The 17,725-nt window shown below is 39.5% G+C and overlaps 1 protein-coding gene across 1 annotated transcript in view; it reads right to left on the bottom strand.

Moving 5' to 3' along the window:
* The window catches only part of LOC108414332 (uncharacterized protein DDB_G0287625-like), a 126,685-nt gene that overhangs the window by 91,322 nt on the left and 17,638 nt on the right, over positions 1 to 17,725 (bottom strand). Inside the window, exons 3-8 of the mRNA XM_037538962.1 lie at positions 17,480 to 17,533; positions 17,290 to 17,334; positions 7,631 to 7,663; positions 7,373 to 7,414; positions 3,782 to 3,808; positions 3,432 to 3,651 (exon numbers count right to left, since the gene is read on the bottom strand). Coding sequence (XP_037394859.1) covers positions 3,432 to 3,651; positions 3,782 to 3,808; positions 7,373 to 7,414; positions 7,631 to 7,663; positions 17,290 to 17,334; positions 17,480 to 17,533 — 421 coding nt within the window. The remainder of the gene's footprint in view (positions 1 to 3,431; positions 3,652 to 3,781; positions 3,809 to 7,372; positions 7,415 to 7,630; positions 7,664 to 17,289; positions 17,335 to 17,479; positions 17,534 to 17,725) is intronic.

Raw genomic sequence — 17,725 nt, 5'->3', positions numbered from 1 at the left:
TGACTAAATACTTTTGGAAATATAGTGTAGTTAATCATTATAAACTGTTCAAACATTTTCTATGTAATAATATAATAAGAATATAAAACTATTCAGCTAGCTGGCATATTTATGCTTTTTTCATTTTAATATATGTAGCAGACACCCCCAATCTAGGCGAACCAGAATCACACTGCTTGAGAGGACTCCACATTCCTGAACTTTGAGCTCAGGACTTTTTCAAAGGTCAAGCAGATGTCATCCAAACAGGATTAGGGTGCCCACAAGTTTTATGACTCTTCTTTATGAATCTTGAAAATACGGACACAGTGGGAGGCCTGCAACAGCCTTTTGCTGTCACATCTGCCGCCTGCCATTCTCTATACTAGGCATCTCTTGATCCTTTGACCTCTTTAGTCTGCCATCTTGTGTATATATACCCTGCGTTTGCAGGCGCTCATTGTGAAGTCTTGTTTAGTTTTTCCACAATTCTGAACATTTATGTTTATGATTTGGTGTTCTGGTGTTTTGACCTTGCCTCTTGGTTTGTTTTTGACTACTCTTTTGGATTTGCCCTCTTTGGATTTGTCTGCTTTCTATGGCCTGCTTTTTTGGATTTCTGACACTCTGCTTTTTATTACCGACCTTGCATCAGGAATTAAACTTGCACTTGACTCCTGCCCCTCATGTGAAGCAGTTCATGACATTTGCTCCATTTGTCATACCATACCAGGCCATGAATCCTGGCCTGGAATCCAGCTGCAGATCTTCCCCAACCTTAAATAAGCTATGAATTAACAGAAATCATTCTTTAGACTGCACCAATACGGAATTTCCACCATTTAAGAAGTCCAGAGATATCAAGAAATGGGTTGCTATGAGAATCTATAACAAAGCTAGCCTTTTTAGTTTTCTTTGACAATTTAGATATAGAACCACCACACCCCAAGTGGTGAAAATGAGGCTTATCACACCACCACTATGTGCTCATAAAGATTCCAAGGGACTTGGACATTGTCTGCTTTGAGTATTAACATTTATATAATCTATAAGCAAGACTACTTTTTATTAGTATTATGGTTGCTATCTAAATAGTACTTATATCCCTTTCTACTATTGAGTGCTACAAAATACGGAGTGTCAACTTTAATAATCAACAGTGACAACCATCTAAGTGTAATGAGTTAGACCAGTGACCAATATGTATCCTGAATGTGGTTCGCTTTTATTTCCTTTGGTCCTTTCCTTTCGTGGTTTATTCCTTCAACATTTATACAGTCTATAGTATAGGAAAAGCATTACCCATGTTCTTTAACATGTGTTGTGTATCAGGTACCGAGGGTTAAACAGAACTATTCTGTTCATTCATTGATTCTGAAAGTTTAACCAATTGGATGATATAAGAATGTTCCTTTATTTATACTAACTGAAACAAAGAAGGCAGTGATTCTGGGGAAGGCTTTCCTAAAATTATGCACAACCAATCAGGGTTGGAAACAATGAATAGCTAATTAAGTGTTAGGTCAGGAAACCCTATCAGCACTCTGATTCCACCCCAAGGGGAAGGGTCAACAGTTGGAGCAAAACCCCAGGGCATGGAACTTTTGGTAGACAGAAAGAGGACAGAGGACAGAACAAAGAGACAGAAAACACACAGAGAGACAGATTGAGCCAGTCTTTCTCAACCAGAAGATAGCTGAACTCCTAAGTTTATGCCGGCCTTAGTCAGAGAGACAGGCCAGAATTGGAATGCTCCAAGATCAGATCTGCTTAGATCAGTCCGTCTACAGACCTTCAGTTTAGACCACCCTCAGAGGAGGAAGGTAGATGTTTCTTGTCTGCTAAAGAGAGGAAGTTAAGTTAGCGTCACCAGCCTCAGAACCTCGACTGCAATCGAACCGGACACAGGAAAAGAACAAGCGGTTCGGATGCCCAGCAGCACACCCAGAGCCACGCACTAATCTGTGAGCAGATTACCAACGAAAGGCTGCTAGATGCCACCCTGAGATGGCCACGAGACGCCACCCTGAGACGGCCACGAGATGCCACCCTGAGACGGCCACGAGACGCCACCCTGAGACGGCCACGAGAAGCCACCCTGAGACGGCCACGAGACGCCACTCTCAGACAGCCACAAGACGCCACCCTGAGACGGCCACGAGAAGCCACCCTGAGACGGCCACGAGACGCCACCCTGAGACAACCACGAGACGCCACCCTGAGACGGCCACGGGACGCCTTCACCAATCACTGATGTGAAGGTGTGTGCCCGCACGGTGACACAGCATCTGCAACCAGCGAGGAGACAAAGCAACGCGTGAGCTCCAGCCTCAAAGACAGCCCTTTGGAAGTCAGCTGATTCCCACGTAAGCCGGTTCCATCAATTGACAGTCAGGGCTCTGACACCAATTTATTTAATAAGACAGCGTTTGACAGGTACATCTAACTCAGACATATGTAGTTACTCCTGTCCATACTTAGGTTAGCTCTTTACAGAGACTCTTTCAAGTTTAAGTTTTCCGGGTCTTCCCGAGAACCACCCTGCCTCATATCATTTAGCTGAACTCCTTCACGTGAGCTGCGTTGTCCTTTTAACTTTTATCCTTTTTGTTGTGTTTTGTTCTATTTTCTTTCATCTATCATTGAATGTAGTCCAAGGTAGTTTAATATTTAGCCAATAAACTCTATTTTATCGAAGCATCCTTGGTGCGAGCGTCTCTCTCTCTCTTACCCTGGTCTGTGAACTTTGCATAAATCCAGGTTACCTCACACCCTCATCGAAAGGTTTGAGCAATAATAAATTAATATTGTATAGACCGCAACATATAGTTAAAATAACAGTTAATCATTTCCTAAAAGTGTATCAATGTTTGTTAATAATCTCATAATTGTTACATATCAAATAATAAATGCTACAATTTGGACTAGTCAACATTTACTAATTGACAAAAATAAATAGTAATTGTTTGGAATATAGACACCTATTGACTAATAGTAGTTTGTTAAGAATGATTGTTATTTGATATTCATAATACATAGCTAATAAATCATTAAGATTTTACAGCAAGCAAACGATTGATGAATAGCTATGTAATTAAAATACATAGATATTAAAATAATATTGATCTTATGTCAGACATTAGAGGATGACGTGTTGCTCTACCAGCCCTTTGTGGATAGGTTTGAGCACCTCTAATCTAGACACCCACTCTGTGTGAGAAACAGGTTGTTTATAAAGAGGGTAATAACTACAAAAATAATCCAATAATCCAGTTTTTCCAAAATAATCCAGTAATCATAATGTATAATTGGTCATAAAAATATGATACCCTATGGGTGCCAAAGTAAGATAAGTGTATCTAATAAAGTGCTCATTAAAATTATACACCAAATGGAGATGAAATGAAAGTGTGAAATATTACATAAACAGAAAAGGTTGCATACAGTCCTACCTTGAAAACCTTCTGCGCATCCTTTTTGAGGTCACTGGATTCTTTCTGCTGTTGTTCATTGTGACTTCTTGATTTCTTCAGTTTGCCCAGGAATTCTGCCCAATCATTTTGTCTTAATTTATTATATCTATTTTTCAATTCAGATTCTCTGCAGGGATTTTTGAGGTCTTCAGACAGCAGTCCACTACTTCCTATTTGAATATCCATGGCTTTTCCCATCCTCAAAAAAGTAAAAAAAAATGATTTGGCCTTGAAGCTTTATATTAACAGCTGAGCTAATACATTTTAACAAAACTTCCATGGAATTTTCCATGGAAAATGGATGGATGGATGGATGGAAAACTTCATACCTTTCTGTGAAATTGTCCAGTTTTTCCCTGTGAAATTAACATGAATTATGAATTATATATAATATAATAGACATCACAAAGTCTCTAAATCAGTGGTTTAATTAACAACCTGAAATGAAAACAAAACTTTATTACCTTTTTCGTGATCAGCACAATTCAGCATATCATGTAAAAGACTAAATTGTTGTTTCCCCAGAAAGAAAAAATGTAATGACTTTAGTGTGGCCACTAAAATGACTTGTGATTTTTGGTGATGTCACCATGCACCAGCAGGCAAGGCAAAAATAATATTAACCAGAGGTATCCTGTTTCACCTCCCGCTCCAACACTTCCTACCTATCATGTAGAGAAAACACTCTAGCTAGATCAGAGAATGATTTAGAAATCCTTAGGTCACCTTGAATACACAGTAGGTTTGAGACCTACCTACGGGTTTTCAATGCTATTCAGCTTTATGGACTGCAAATTATAATCTTTTCTGTTTTTTTAATTGTTTAATTGTTGATTTGGAAGTATGTTTTGGGTCATTTTCTTGTAACGTTCACCTTTTACCTTAAAGCTGCACTAAAAAGGTTTTTTGTGAAAAACAAAAGTAGCAGTATCACAGTCAGTAGAGTAAAAAAACATTAATGCTTGATTTTCTTGCATAGTACAGACATGCTAGCTGGCTAAACAATTTCTGTCACAACTCAATACATATAGAGTCCTGTGAGAGTGAAGGGAAAGCCACATGAAGTTTGGAGGTCTGTAGTGATTGACTCTGCAGAAGTTGGTGCACTATGCCCCTCAGCATCTGCTGACCCCGCTCTGGACACCCATTGGAACACCCTAAGTTGCCTTGTCAAATAAATAAACGATTAAAAAGGTAAATAAAATTTAAGAGGAAAAACGAAAAAACACAAACAGGAGCTTCTGTAACAGGCAGCATGCACGCTGCATCGCCGTTTCGAGAGGGCACAACCCCACACCATGATCCCCCCTCCACCAAACTTTACACTTAGCACAATGCAGTCAGGCAAGTACCGTCTCCTGGCAACCACCAAACCCAGACTTGTCCATCGGATTCCCAGATGGAGAAGTGTGATTGGTCACTCCAGAGAACACATCTCCACTGCTCTAGAGTCCAGTGGCGGCGCTTTACACCACTGCATTCCACGCTTTGCATTGCGCTTGGTGATGTAAGGCTTGGATGCAGCTGCTCGGCCATGGAAACCCATTCCATGAAGCTCTCTACGCTGTTCTTGAGCTGATCTGAAGGCCACATGAAGTTTGGAGGTCTGTAGTGATTGACTCTGCAGAAAGTTGGTGACCTCTGCGCACTATGCCCCTCAGCATCCGCTGACCGCTCTGTCATTTTACGTGGCCGGCCACTTCGTGGCTGAGCTGCTGTCGTTCCCAATCGCTTCCACTTTGTTATAATCCCACTGACAGTGGACTGTGGAATATTTAGTAGTGAGGAAATTTCACAACTGGACTTGCTGCACAGGTGGCGTCCGATCACGGCACCACGCTGGAATTCACTGAGCTCCTGAGAGCGACCCATTCTTTCACTAATGTCTGTAGAAGCAGTCTGCAGGCCTAGGGGATCGGCTTTATACACCTGAGGCCATGGAAGTGACTGGAACACCTGAATTCAATGATTTTAGTGGGTGAGTGAATACATCTGGAAATATAGTGTATAATGTTAGGGTTCTGCACTAAAACTGACAAGCAGATTTACTCTTCATAGCAAGAAATCATAACCAGATTCTCTTTTTTTCTACTTTTACAGTGAAAAACTGACTCATTACAACTGTTTCTATGTTGGCCAGAATGGCAAAAAAAACCCATATGAGAGTAAACGACCTGCAGGAATATTTAGCTGACAATGGAGTGGTGGTGCACATTCTACTGTGTAGCTTCACTTGAATGAACATGATCTGCATGGAAGAGTCATCAGAAGCAGACCTTACATGAAACCTTGTTAAAAATCAACATTTAAATATGCAAAACAACATCTATATCAGCCCAAGACATTTCTGAAACAAGGGCTGTGGACTGGTGAAGTAAAACGTATGTTTGGAGACAAAAAGGAACAGCCTTGGATGAAAAGGACAACTTGCTAACTGTTAAGCATGTGGGTGGATCTATTATGCTTTGGGTGGCAGTAAGTGGTATGGGAAACATTGCAGGAGTAGATGGAAGAATGGATTCCACAAAATATCAATAAATTCTGGAAGGAAATGTGACGCAGTCAAGAAACTGAAACTAAAAAGAGGCTGGCTTCTACAACGGTCCAATCCAAAGCAAACCTACAAATCCACCATGAAGTACTTCGAGAAACTCATGCAGAAGCTTTTGGAATGTTCCTCACAGCCCCCTGCCTAAGTATTGTTGAAAAGTCAGTGAGTAGATGCAAGACTGTTTAAAAACAGAACTAGAAGCATTCTGCAAGGAAAATAGATAGAAAATTCCAATTCCAATAGATAGAAAAAAACAAGAAGAAAAAGACTGCCAAAGGGGTAATTAATAAGTACTGACTTAGTAAAGCTAAGTTTGCACATGCCACATTACTATACACTTCACAAATCAACAAAATGTCATTTGACCAAACGTTTTCATACAGCTACATAAGTAAAACCAGATTATAATTCATTAATCATTTTAATTATCTTTGTATTTCACTGTTTGTAAAGCACTTTGAAGGACCACAGTATATGAAAGTTGCCTTTCAACAGCATTGAAGCATCCGGCTCAGTGAAACAAAATACTGAACAGGTTGAAATGTCCCCTTTGTCACTTATAAGCGACAACTCTATCTCCTTTCCTTTATTTTCTTGGCTGCGAGAGCAGCATCCATCTTGTGACCTTACCCCCATCATGCTAGCATCAGTTTCTTTATCAGTTTCCCCACTAAACTTCACATCATTGTTCTTTATCGTCCTCCCTCTGCTCTAGGCTACTTCATTGATGAGTTAGACACTCTGCTGAGTCTCTTCTCCATCGATGAAACCCCGCTCATACCCTAATGCTGGCCTACAAAGCCAAAAATGGACCAGCCCCTACCGACTTGATGGCAATGGTGAAATCTCAAACTGAACCATGAGCCCCTTGAGCTTCGAGTGCAGCTCGGCTTGACCCGCCATCCTTCAAGGCGCGTGGAAGACGAGCGTTGAGAATGTTCTCTGTACTGGAGCCCAGGTGGGGGAATGAACTCCCACTGGCTGTCCGAACAGCAGAGTCTCTTGCTGTCTTCAGACGTAGACTGAAGACTCATCTCTTTACACAGCACTTAAATCAGCACTGAATTAAGTATTGCTTGCAATATATTGTGCTGCACTTATATATTATATTTTATTGTATTGCATTGTGTATTGTAGTTTATTGTATTGTATTGTACAGCACAGAGTTCTGTGTTCAACTCTGTTTCTTTTTCTCTCTGTATCTACAGTGACTTTTGTTTCTAGCAGTATCTGAACTCCGGACTGTGTTTTTCTCTAAGCTATTGGTAACTAGCAAAGATACTTTCTCTAGATTGACAAAGCACTTCTTGTAAGTCACTCTGGATAAGAGCGTCTGCTAAATGCTGTAAATGTAAATGTAAATACCTACTGTAATGTTCTGTTTTTCGCTCTGAGGTCCTCAATTTGTGATCTAAGTTAAAAAAAAAAGAAAGAAAGAAAGAACTGATGTTAAAAAAGTATAAAAGCCCCTATAGTGAACATATTCTTAAAACTTTTGTTTACTTAAAGTAATGAGATATTTTCCTTAGATGAGTCAAGTAAGTTCATTAACATCACAGACATTCCGCTTCCTAAGTCTATTTCAGAATTGGTTCATGATATAATCATGATCAAATGCAGCACCTACCTTAACTGTTCATTCTCCTCAGTACAGTCCAATCTATGTAGAAAAAAAGAAAACTTTTGTGAAACTTAACAATCAAATGTAAAATTACATAACAAATGAACAAACAGAATAAGTACAAAGTACTATCTATCCATACATAAAAAAACATGTTTTAAGAGTGTTAGTAACAAAATATTTTAACTTCAGTCAATCTATTTGGAAGTATTTGGAAGTATTTTAAGCAAATGTGTAGAGAAATATGCAGCTTCCAGTAAGCCCACATACTCTGCAAGCCTTCTTGCACTTTTATAGTGAAATATTTAAGAAATGGGAGTACCATATTAAAACTATATGACAGTGTTTCTCATATAATCATCATTAAAAAGTAATTAAATAATATTGAATTATAATAATATTTATAATATTTACAAATAAAATGTATATTTGTTTCTTCCCATGTCAAAATATAGCTTGTCAGACCAATAGCTATCTGGACAGTTTGGGTTGTAAGTTACAAAAAATACTGAAAAAACTCATAAAAGTGTTTCTAAAATGCATCATTCCAGTCGTATGTTTACTGAATCCTTATATACAAATGATCAGTTTTGTCTCATCAATTCTAAATATTAAGAAGCATCACTGTCAAGGCTAAACCTTACAGACATGCTAGCTGAACTTATGGGAGAAAAAAAATATTGAAATAATTAATGCAAATGTTTTTTTCATTTTGTTTCTTTAATAGGAATTCAATAGGATATTCCCTTGTATTTACTGAATTGCAGTGAAATTACAGAAAATACTTAAATCCCCACTGAACACATCTGAACTTAATGAACTAATCACCCCTTTCCTATGGTATTTATTAATGTATTGTGCCAGCCCTGAACTCTGCATGGTCACCAGCTTAGTGTATGTTACTGTGAAAAAGAGTGTGTTTTCTGGCTGTCCATGTTGGAGTCATTCAGTGTTTGTTTATGTTTAGCATCAGAGGGAGATGGAGTTTCCCCTGGAGCCTTTAGTCCTCCTGCCTGCAAACAAGCCTTAAGAATTACATGCTGTAAGTTTAACATATAAAGACCATTTCCACAAGATGATTCCTGTTTTAACCTCTGCCAGTGACTGGTCAGTCTCGGTCTGCCACAGGCAGGAGCCCCATCACCCATCCTGTGGTCAAACCCAGTGTCACCATTAGATGGAAGCAGAGAGCCACCTATAGGTAATCAGAGACATCCGGTCACACCTGTGTTTGGCTCTACGTAAGATTGGCTTTTGGTTCTGTGCTCAATCATGAGTTTGTATTTCTTGATCAAGCTGCTATTTATGAACTTGCTCTCAAGCCTCTCAGGGTTTTCTCCTGGTCTCTCTAAGCCTTGTTCTTGAGTCAATTTTGACAACAAAACCAAATGAATAAATAGTAAAGGAAAATACTTTCCCTTTCTTTCTTGAGCCTTCTGCTGGCCCCACTTTCAGTTTAGTTTTAGTTTAGAGTGGTGTTTTAGTCTTGCCAGTGTCACATTGCTGTCACAAGTGGAACTGATTAAGTCAGCTGGAGGAGGTGTAGCAGCTCCATACTGAGAAGAAAAAAGGAAGAAACATGGAAAGTGGAGGCTGGCTGCTATGAAACTGGCCAGAGCTCACTAACAAAGTGCAGAGAGCCTGGAGAGAGTAGTGCAGAGCTGGTGGTGGCCAACGAGCAAGCACAGTGCTAAGCACTTGCAGCTGGAGTCATCTGCCTACCACAATGGTGAAAACTCCTGGGAGCTCTTTAAGGTGCAGGCAAACATTCCAGAGGTAGAACATAGACAGGTGACAGTGTTCAAAGCAACTCTTCAATGTTACTTCATCTGCATTCAAGACCCAGTGGCCCAAAGAAAGAATCTGTGCAGGGGAAAGGTTGGGGAACCGGTGGCTTCACATTCTTCTTTTATTCCCTCCAACAGCCATGTGTGTGCTGGCAGTGCTGCAGAGAAATGTTTTTCCTAACAGGATAAGATCACTGCCTTCCTACAAAATATAGATTCTAAATCGATTCTAACACTTAAATCCAGTACTCCAATATTTGGTCTGGTATGTTAAAGTCTCAAATGACTCACTACTGCCACAAACTATTCCATGAACAACACAGTGGGTTCTAATAACTTTAATAACTGTGTGCAGACCCAACAAGGTCATTTTACCAACCAGTCATCATGCTTCCCTACAAACACTGCTTTGTACATGCTATTTGAATGGCATGTGGCAACAAAGAATTGTAATGAAACTTAACGTATGGTTTCACTGTTTGTGAAGTGGCACAGAACATTGAACAGAGGAGGGTTTGTTGAATCATTTTGTATTGTTTGAATTTTAGGGATATACGATATGTTGTGGGAAGATCAGTTCACAGACAGATTTCCTGATTCTCTCCTGAATGTGTGACATTTGTGGAAAAAACAACAAGGTCTGCATCTGAACAAATCTTTCTTTTGTTTCTTATTTTTCTGTCACATAAAAGTAATTCAACAGTATTTCACAATGGTTTGGGCGTGGCTATTATATTTTAGTTTTGCATTCCCTTCATTCTACATACTACATAATGGTCTGTGCCTAATAATGTACCAGCTGTCTGATTCACATTTATTAGCCACAACTGAGTAGTTTTTTCTTATTTCTAATGAAAATGGTGAAAACAGTTTCATTTTGTTAATTGGGAGAGTTCACAAGAAGAGGTTATATAAACAGTATTTTTCACAAAGTTGCACTATGAGTAATTTGAAACAGCTTTATGTCAAAATCAGGAAAATACTGAAAAGTTTGCTGTGGCAATGTGAGGAGGTCAGTTTTTGGTCTCAGATAACCCACAGAATTAAGAATGATCACATCAGGTGGATAGGAATCACGCAAGGACACACAACATGCAAATGACTTCATTTTCAAGACAATGGGCTCCAAGAAGCTAGGCTGCTGCCAAGGGGGACAGTCATACTCTTCGGGGACTACTGATAATGCACTAGTTAGCACAGCTGCCACACTCTTGGCTGGCTGTATCTGTCCAGGAGAGGTCAGGCATAGTGCTTGGTATCCCCTTCCTGCAGGCGATGTCATTTTTGCCTTCCACCTTTAAGTTTATTGAAACGTTGCTCAACTTCTTTCAGCTCGGCAGCTGATTCCCATGTTCTGGCACCAGTGTAGCATTGATGCGTAAGGAGACACAGAAAACATTGTGCATATGGATGAAAGCTCTTCATGAAACAGGCACTTCACCAGCTGGTCTTTACAAAAACAAGACAAGCCCAGCCACCCAAACATGAAAGATGGAAAGGAGAAAAGAGGCCCACCCTCGTCAGACACAAATACTCTAATAAACACAACTACAATGAACCCAGAAAAAAACAGTCCCTTTTTGTACAGAAGTGTGGCACAATCTGATAGACACTTTGCATGGCCACACCCCCCTAACCTCCTCATGTAGTGCAGAGCCCATGGTGAGTGCCACAGTATGTAATTTGACCAGGAGTGTCAAAACTTTTGCATACAACCGTATGACTAAAACTAGAGTATAATCTAAATGTCACAGTAGGGCCCATGCTAATCCATGAAAAGCCTTCCGTGACATTGTAGAAATGGTTTAATAATTTGTTGTACCTGGTTATTACCTTCATTCTGCCAGGTAAACCTTGGCAGATACCTACACAAGTCGAAATGGTAAAAGTCTCCTAGAACCAGCACTGCAGCATCAGGCTCATTGTTAGGGGATATCAACTGATAAGAGACCACTTATCTAGATTTGGTCAGAGAACGAATGTTTGAAAGCAAAATCTTTGACATTGTAGAGTAATATTGATGTTCTCTAAACTGAACGAAGGCACTTGTTCTTTTCAGGAGTGGCTTCCAAGTTGTGACCTAATCCTTAGTGTCTTAGATCCTGCTTTAAAACTGTCACTTTGAGGACTTCCGTGGGACCATGAAGGAGTAGGCAGCGTGTGTGAAGAGCTCCGACCTAACTTGTAATTGTAACTTGTGACCAAATTTAATTTCCTTACCATAGGATTGGTGTAATTTACGCACGTTATGATGTTATACGACCTTAAACAGCTAATGGCTACCTCCAAACAAAAACAAACTTCTTTGATGACCACGCGAAACACCATTGCTAGTAAGCTAGCCACCAAAGCCTCTGACGATAGCCCTCCCAAAAGCGACGGGATAACCATGACTCAGCTGGTGCGAGAACTAGCTAAGCAACGAGAAAGTTTAAAAGATGACATCTCTGCCCTTATTCAAGAATCACTGGTGCCGTTGCAGACTTCGGTGAGTGTTTTAGCAGAGACGGTGAACTCTGTACAGCAACGACTGGCTGCGTCAGAATCACTTGCAGGTGATAATTTTGAGAAGATTTGTGCAACCGAATCTGCTGTGGAAGCTTTGAAAGCCCAAAACGCGGCACTCTTAGACCGCATCGAGGACTTGGAAAACAGATCACGCCACAATAACTTGAGGATTATAAATGTACCAGAAGGCAGCGAGGGTGTTGGGAATACTGTTAACTTCATAGCAAACATGCTAATGAGACTCATCGACGGCAATGCTCTGTTTGACGCAGCGAGTGCACAGAGTGGGCATGAAACCCGAAGATGCTAACCACCCCCCGCGTCCCTTAGTGGTGTGTTTCCAAAGGCACCAGGAGAAGGAACGATTACTGCAATGGGCAAGGCAGCACACCATCACCTACCAGGGAGTTACACTGAGAATATATCCTGACCACAGCGCTGCCTTGTCGAGGAAACGCGCTGGATTTAATGGCGTTAAACAAGCATTGTATAAGAAGGGTATAAAATTCCGTTTGCGCTACCCAGCTGTCCTGCGAGTCTTCCATAAGGGAAAGACCTTCGATTTCAACACATCGGAGGAGGCACGGGCTTACTATGATCAACAGGTGGCTGGCGAGGACAACTGAGATGACCTGGTCAGGGCATGCACGCCTGATGGAAGGTAGCCGCCTTACTGCTTGGAGGACGTTTTGACATGTCTGGTAATTTGAACTTTCACCAAAGTCTACTTAGGTCAGTTTACTTGGTTATGAGGCACTGCTAAATGGTCATAGGCTCTTCACAGTTTAGAAGGAGAGGATGTATCGGAAGGTTCAGGAGTTAGAAGAGAGCCTGCAGTCTGCCCATGTTCCGGGGGCAGGCATAGGATATGTTTTGTTTGGGGTTAAAGGGGGATTTATTCTTATGAACGTGTTATTGTTTTTTGTGTTTTCTATTGAACTGAGATATTTAGTATGTTTCTTTTTGTTATTGACAGACACTCTGGGGTGCACAACTTGCTTTTCACTTCTAACCATGTGACATGTCATATGACATCAATAATGTTAGGGCGGATATAGGTGTAACACCAACACGTTTCATTACCTGGAATGTGAAGGGAATGAATGGGCCGAATAAGAGAGCAAAGATTTTTTCTCATTTAAAGAGGCTAAATGCAGAAATAATATTTATACAAGAAACTCATTTGAAAATAGCAGATCATAACAGGCTTAGGAAGACCTGGATTGGACAGAGCTTCCATTCTAACTTCAATAATAAGGCACGGGGGGCAGCCATCCTGATCCATAAAAAAGTACTGTTTACACCATCTCAAACCATCTCAGACCCCCAAGGGCGATTTGTGATAGTATCTGGGTCGCTATTTAGCACTCCAGTAATACTAGCAAGTGTTTATGCCCCTAACTGGGATGATGTTAGCTTTATACATAAACTCACCTCCCTTTTCCCAAACTTGAACAGACATAGTCTTATTTTATCGGGTGACTTTAATACGGTCATGGACCCAGCTATGGACCGCTCCGGTCCTAGAACTTTAGCACGCTCTAAAATGTCTCTTGCTCTTGGTGAGTTTGCTGACAAAGCAGGCTGCGTTGACCCTTGGAGGTTCTTTAATCCTCACAAAAAGCAATTTTCTTTCTTTTCACACGTTCATCACACATATAGTCGGATTGATTTTTTCCTCATTGATAAGACACTTCTCCCTTCTATAAAGAAAACTGAATATACAACAATTGTTGAATCTGATCATGCACCAGTTTCCCTAGACATTTCATTCTCTCAAAATGTCACACAGCCAAGAGTCTGGAGATTAGACACGTCCCTACTATCAGACAATCACTTCTGTGAATTCATTGGTAAAGCAATAGACGAGTTCATACATTTCAACAGGTCTGACTCCATATCTCCATCTACATTATGGGAAACACTTAAAGTAGTTATAAGAGGGAAGATTATTTCCTATTCTATTTCACGTAACAAGGCGAGAAGACAAAAACAAAAAGAACTCCTGGAATCAATAAGACACATTGACCAACAATATTCTACCACACCAACACCTGAGCTATATAAAAAAAGGGTTGCACTGATAACCCAGTATGACCTATTGTCTACAGAAATAACAGAAAAACACCAGCTTTGGCTAAAAGGGCACTACTATGAACATGGAGATAAAGCAGGTTGTCTTTTGGCTTATCAGCTTAAATGTAGATCTGCATCTCGCTTAATACCTCAGATATGTAACACTTTAAAATCCTTGACTGTAGACCCAATAGAGATAAATAACACCTTTAGAGATTTCTATTCCAAACTATATACATCTTCTTCCCCACAAGATAAATGAAATATGATGACTTTCTTAGACAACATCGATATCCCACAAGTAGATACAGAGGCCAAAGACAACCTTGAAGAAACTATAAAGTTACAGGAAATTGTAGACTCCATTCATAAAATGCAAGGTGGTAAGTCACCTGGACCGGACGGCTATACTGTTGAGTTTTATAAAAAGTTCTCTCCTCAACTCACTCCTCTGCTACTTGAGATGTTTAACCACTCCTTTAATCAGAGTCATTTACCACAAACTTTAACAGAGGCTTCCATTTCACTTCTTTTAAAGCCAGGCAAAGATCCAAACGACTGTGGGTCATATCGACCTATATCCTTGCTTAACGTTGATGTTAAAATTTTAGCCAAGCTGCCAGCATCGAGACTAGAGAATGTTATAACCAATATAATTTCAACAGAACAAACTGGTTTCATAAAGGGTCGTCAGTCCTTCACAAATATCCGTAAACTTTTAAATGTCATTCATTCTCCTTCGTCCGAGGAGACTCCCAAAGTTGTTGTCTCTCTGGACGCAGAAAAAGCATTTGACAGAGTGGAATTTAATTATTTATTTACTGTACTGGAAAAATTTGGCTTTGGCTCAAACGTCATATCCTGGATTCGCTTATTATATATATCACCTAAAGCATCAGTAATTACAAACAAGATATCTTCTCAACTATTTTCTCTCTCAAGGGGTACTCGTCAGGGCTGTCCTCTCAGCCCACTCTTATTCGCATTAGCTATTGAGCCTCTATCAATTAAATTTAGGACAACCCCCAATATCTTTTTTTATCCGTAGGTTCGAAACCGATCATAAAATCTCTTTATACGCTGACGACTTACTTCTGTATATTTCTGACCCAGTATCATGTATTCCTAATATTGTCAATATCCTTAACGACTTTGGGATTTTCTCTGGTTATAAATTAAACCTTTCTAAGAGTGAATGCTTTCCCATTAATAATTTGGCTCTTCAATTACCGGACAATGCGCTCCCTTTCCATATGTCAAGGACTGGATTTAAATATTTAGGCATACGCATCACCCATGCTTTCTCTGACCTCTATGAAAAGAACTTCAAACCTCTTTTGCTTGAATTGGAAGCTGATTTTAAGAGATGGTCTGGTCTTTATTTATCTCTTCCAGGTAGAGTTAGTTGTATAAAAATGAATGTATTACCCCGTTTTTTGTATTTGTTTCAATGTCTCCCAATTTTTTGTCTAAATCCTTCTTCCAATCTTTAAATAAATTAATCTCCTCTTTTCTTTGGGCAAATAAAAATAAAAAATAAAAATAAAAATGCTAGAATCCGCAAAGTTTTTAGAAAGGCCTAGGGATAAGGGTGGCCTGGCATTACCTAATATGAGAAACTACTACTGGGCATCTAATATTCAAAAAGTCATATATTGGTACCAGAGTCCACAGCTGGATTGGTGTAAGATTGAGGCAAACTCCTGCACCTCTACCTCACTTTCTGCTTTGTTCACTGCTGGATTACCACTTTCACCCTCTAAATTTACTTCTAGCCCTGTGGTATCTTCCTCTCTTAGGATATGGACACAATTCAGACAACATTTCAAACTAAAAGAATTCTCTATATACAGCCCTATTTGTAATAACCACCTTTTCCCTGCTGCCAGAATAGACCACACATTCACTCTATGGAGGAGGAATGGTTTGGATACATGTAACCATTTTTATATAGATGGTATTTTTGCCAATTTCACTGACATCTCGGCCAAATTCCGCTTACAAAAATCTGACCTATTCAGATATTTTCAAGTCTGTCATTTTATTCAAAGCCAGAGTCCAACGTTTCCTACATCTCCAGCAGATTCAGGACTGGAGAAGATTTTGCGTAACCCTATGCATTTGAGAAGACATATCGCAAACATCTCAAATATAATTACTTCTCTTCAGAAAACAACATTAGATGGGCTTAGAACTGCATGGTCGGAAGAACTTGGTTCTGAAATTCCTGGTTACTTCTGGGAACACGCTCTGGAAAGAATCAATGGAACATCATCCTGTGCCCGGCTTAGCTTGATACAGTTCAAAATCCTTCACAAAACTTACTACACCAAATCCAAGCTCTCAAAAATTTACAACAACCTTGACGACAGGTGTGAGCACTGCAATTCTTCTCCAGCAAATATGACCCATGTTTTTTGGAATTGCCCCAAGTTAACTGAATTTTGGTCATCTATCTGTAAAATACTCAATGATGCATTTAATACCAAAATCAAACCGTCTGCAGATATGGCCATATTTGAAGTGTTGAATGATGAGCTCATGCTACCCATTGACAAGATGAACGCTATTGCCTTTGCATCTTTGATAGCCCGTAGAAATATAGTATTACATTGGAAATCCCCTGAACCACCCAAAGTGTCGGTCTGGCTCTCTGTACTAATGTTTTTCCTGAAATTAGAGAAAGTTAAATACTTTACTAGAGGATCAACAAGACAATTTCACAAGGTATGGGACCCTATGATTGAGTACTTTAAAAATCTTAAGACCCTTCCATAAGACTATGGAGCCCTGATATATATACTTGATTTTGCTTAATGATTAACATGTACTTAAATAGGTAATTTCCCCACTGTCTGTCATTACTGTTTGTTTATTTATTTATTTATTTATCTGTATTTATTATTATTATTATTTATTTATTTATTTTTTTTCTCGTTACAGCAGTATATGGGTGTTGTGGGTGGGTGGGGTTTGTTAAAAAGAAAACAAATTCAATTCAAGATATTGTATTCTACTGCATATTACTTTGTGCCTTCTTGAATAAAATATATTTACAAAGAAAAAACTGTCACTTTAAAACGTGATGTTCAGCTTTATTAGTATTTGACCATGTTTTCACAGATAAGCCATAAACCCTGCCTGTTATGAATACATACATAAGCCATGTCTCCTTGCATAGAAAACATTTTTGTTATTTACTTACATTAACAAAATATGTTTATAAACCTTCCAGAAATATCCACTTCCTAAATGTATTTGGAAATGATTTATTCTGTCAAATACACCACTTACTTTAAGTTTTTAGTTTTAGTGAGGATCTCGTCTTCCTGCTCCAGCCTAGTTTAAAAAAGAAAATCTTTGTGTCACTTAAGAAGTAAATTTAAAAATAGGACAAGGACAGCTGATGGTGCTCAAAGCAATCGGTGCAGAGAGGTCGGGGGCATCTGCAGCTGAACTGCACACTCTGAGGAGGCAGGCCTACCTTCGCTTTCTTGTAGATGTGTCACTAGCCTTCATCATACTGTTGCTGTTGGCCCTGCAACAATGAGGAAATCATCAAGGAGACAAAATAGTCAAGCTAAATAAGAACCTCAGGAAAAGTATAGCTCAGCACTGATCACACCATGTGACAAGGCTGCCAGCAACTTCAGCAGAGAGGATTTCATGAAGTGCAGAAGAGCGACATAGAGGTGGTAAAGGAGTTTTTGTTTTTTTATTTTGCCTCCTA

This window comes from Pygocentrus nattereri, chromosome 6 (genome assembly GCF_015220715.1).
Source record: "Pygocentrus nattereri isolate fPygNat1 chromosome 6, fPygNat1.pri, whole genome shotgun sequence".
Classification (NCBI taxonomy): Eukaryota; Metazoa; Chordata; class Actinopteri; order Characiformes; family Serrasalmidae; genus Pygocentrus; species Pygocentrus nattereri.
Note: the sequence above shows the minus strand (reverse complement) of the source record. Positions and strands in the feature narration are given on the sequence as shown.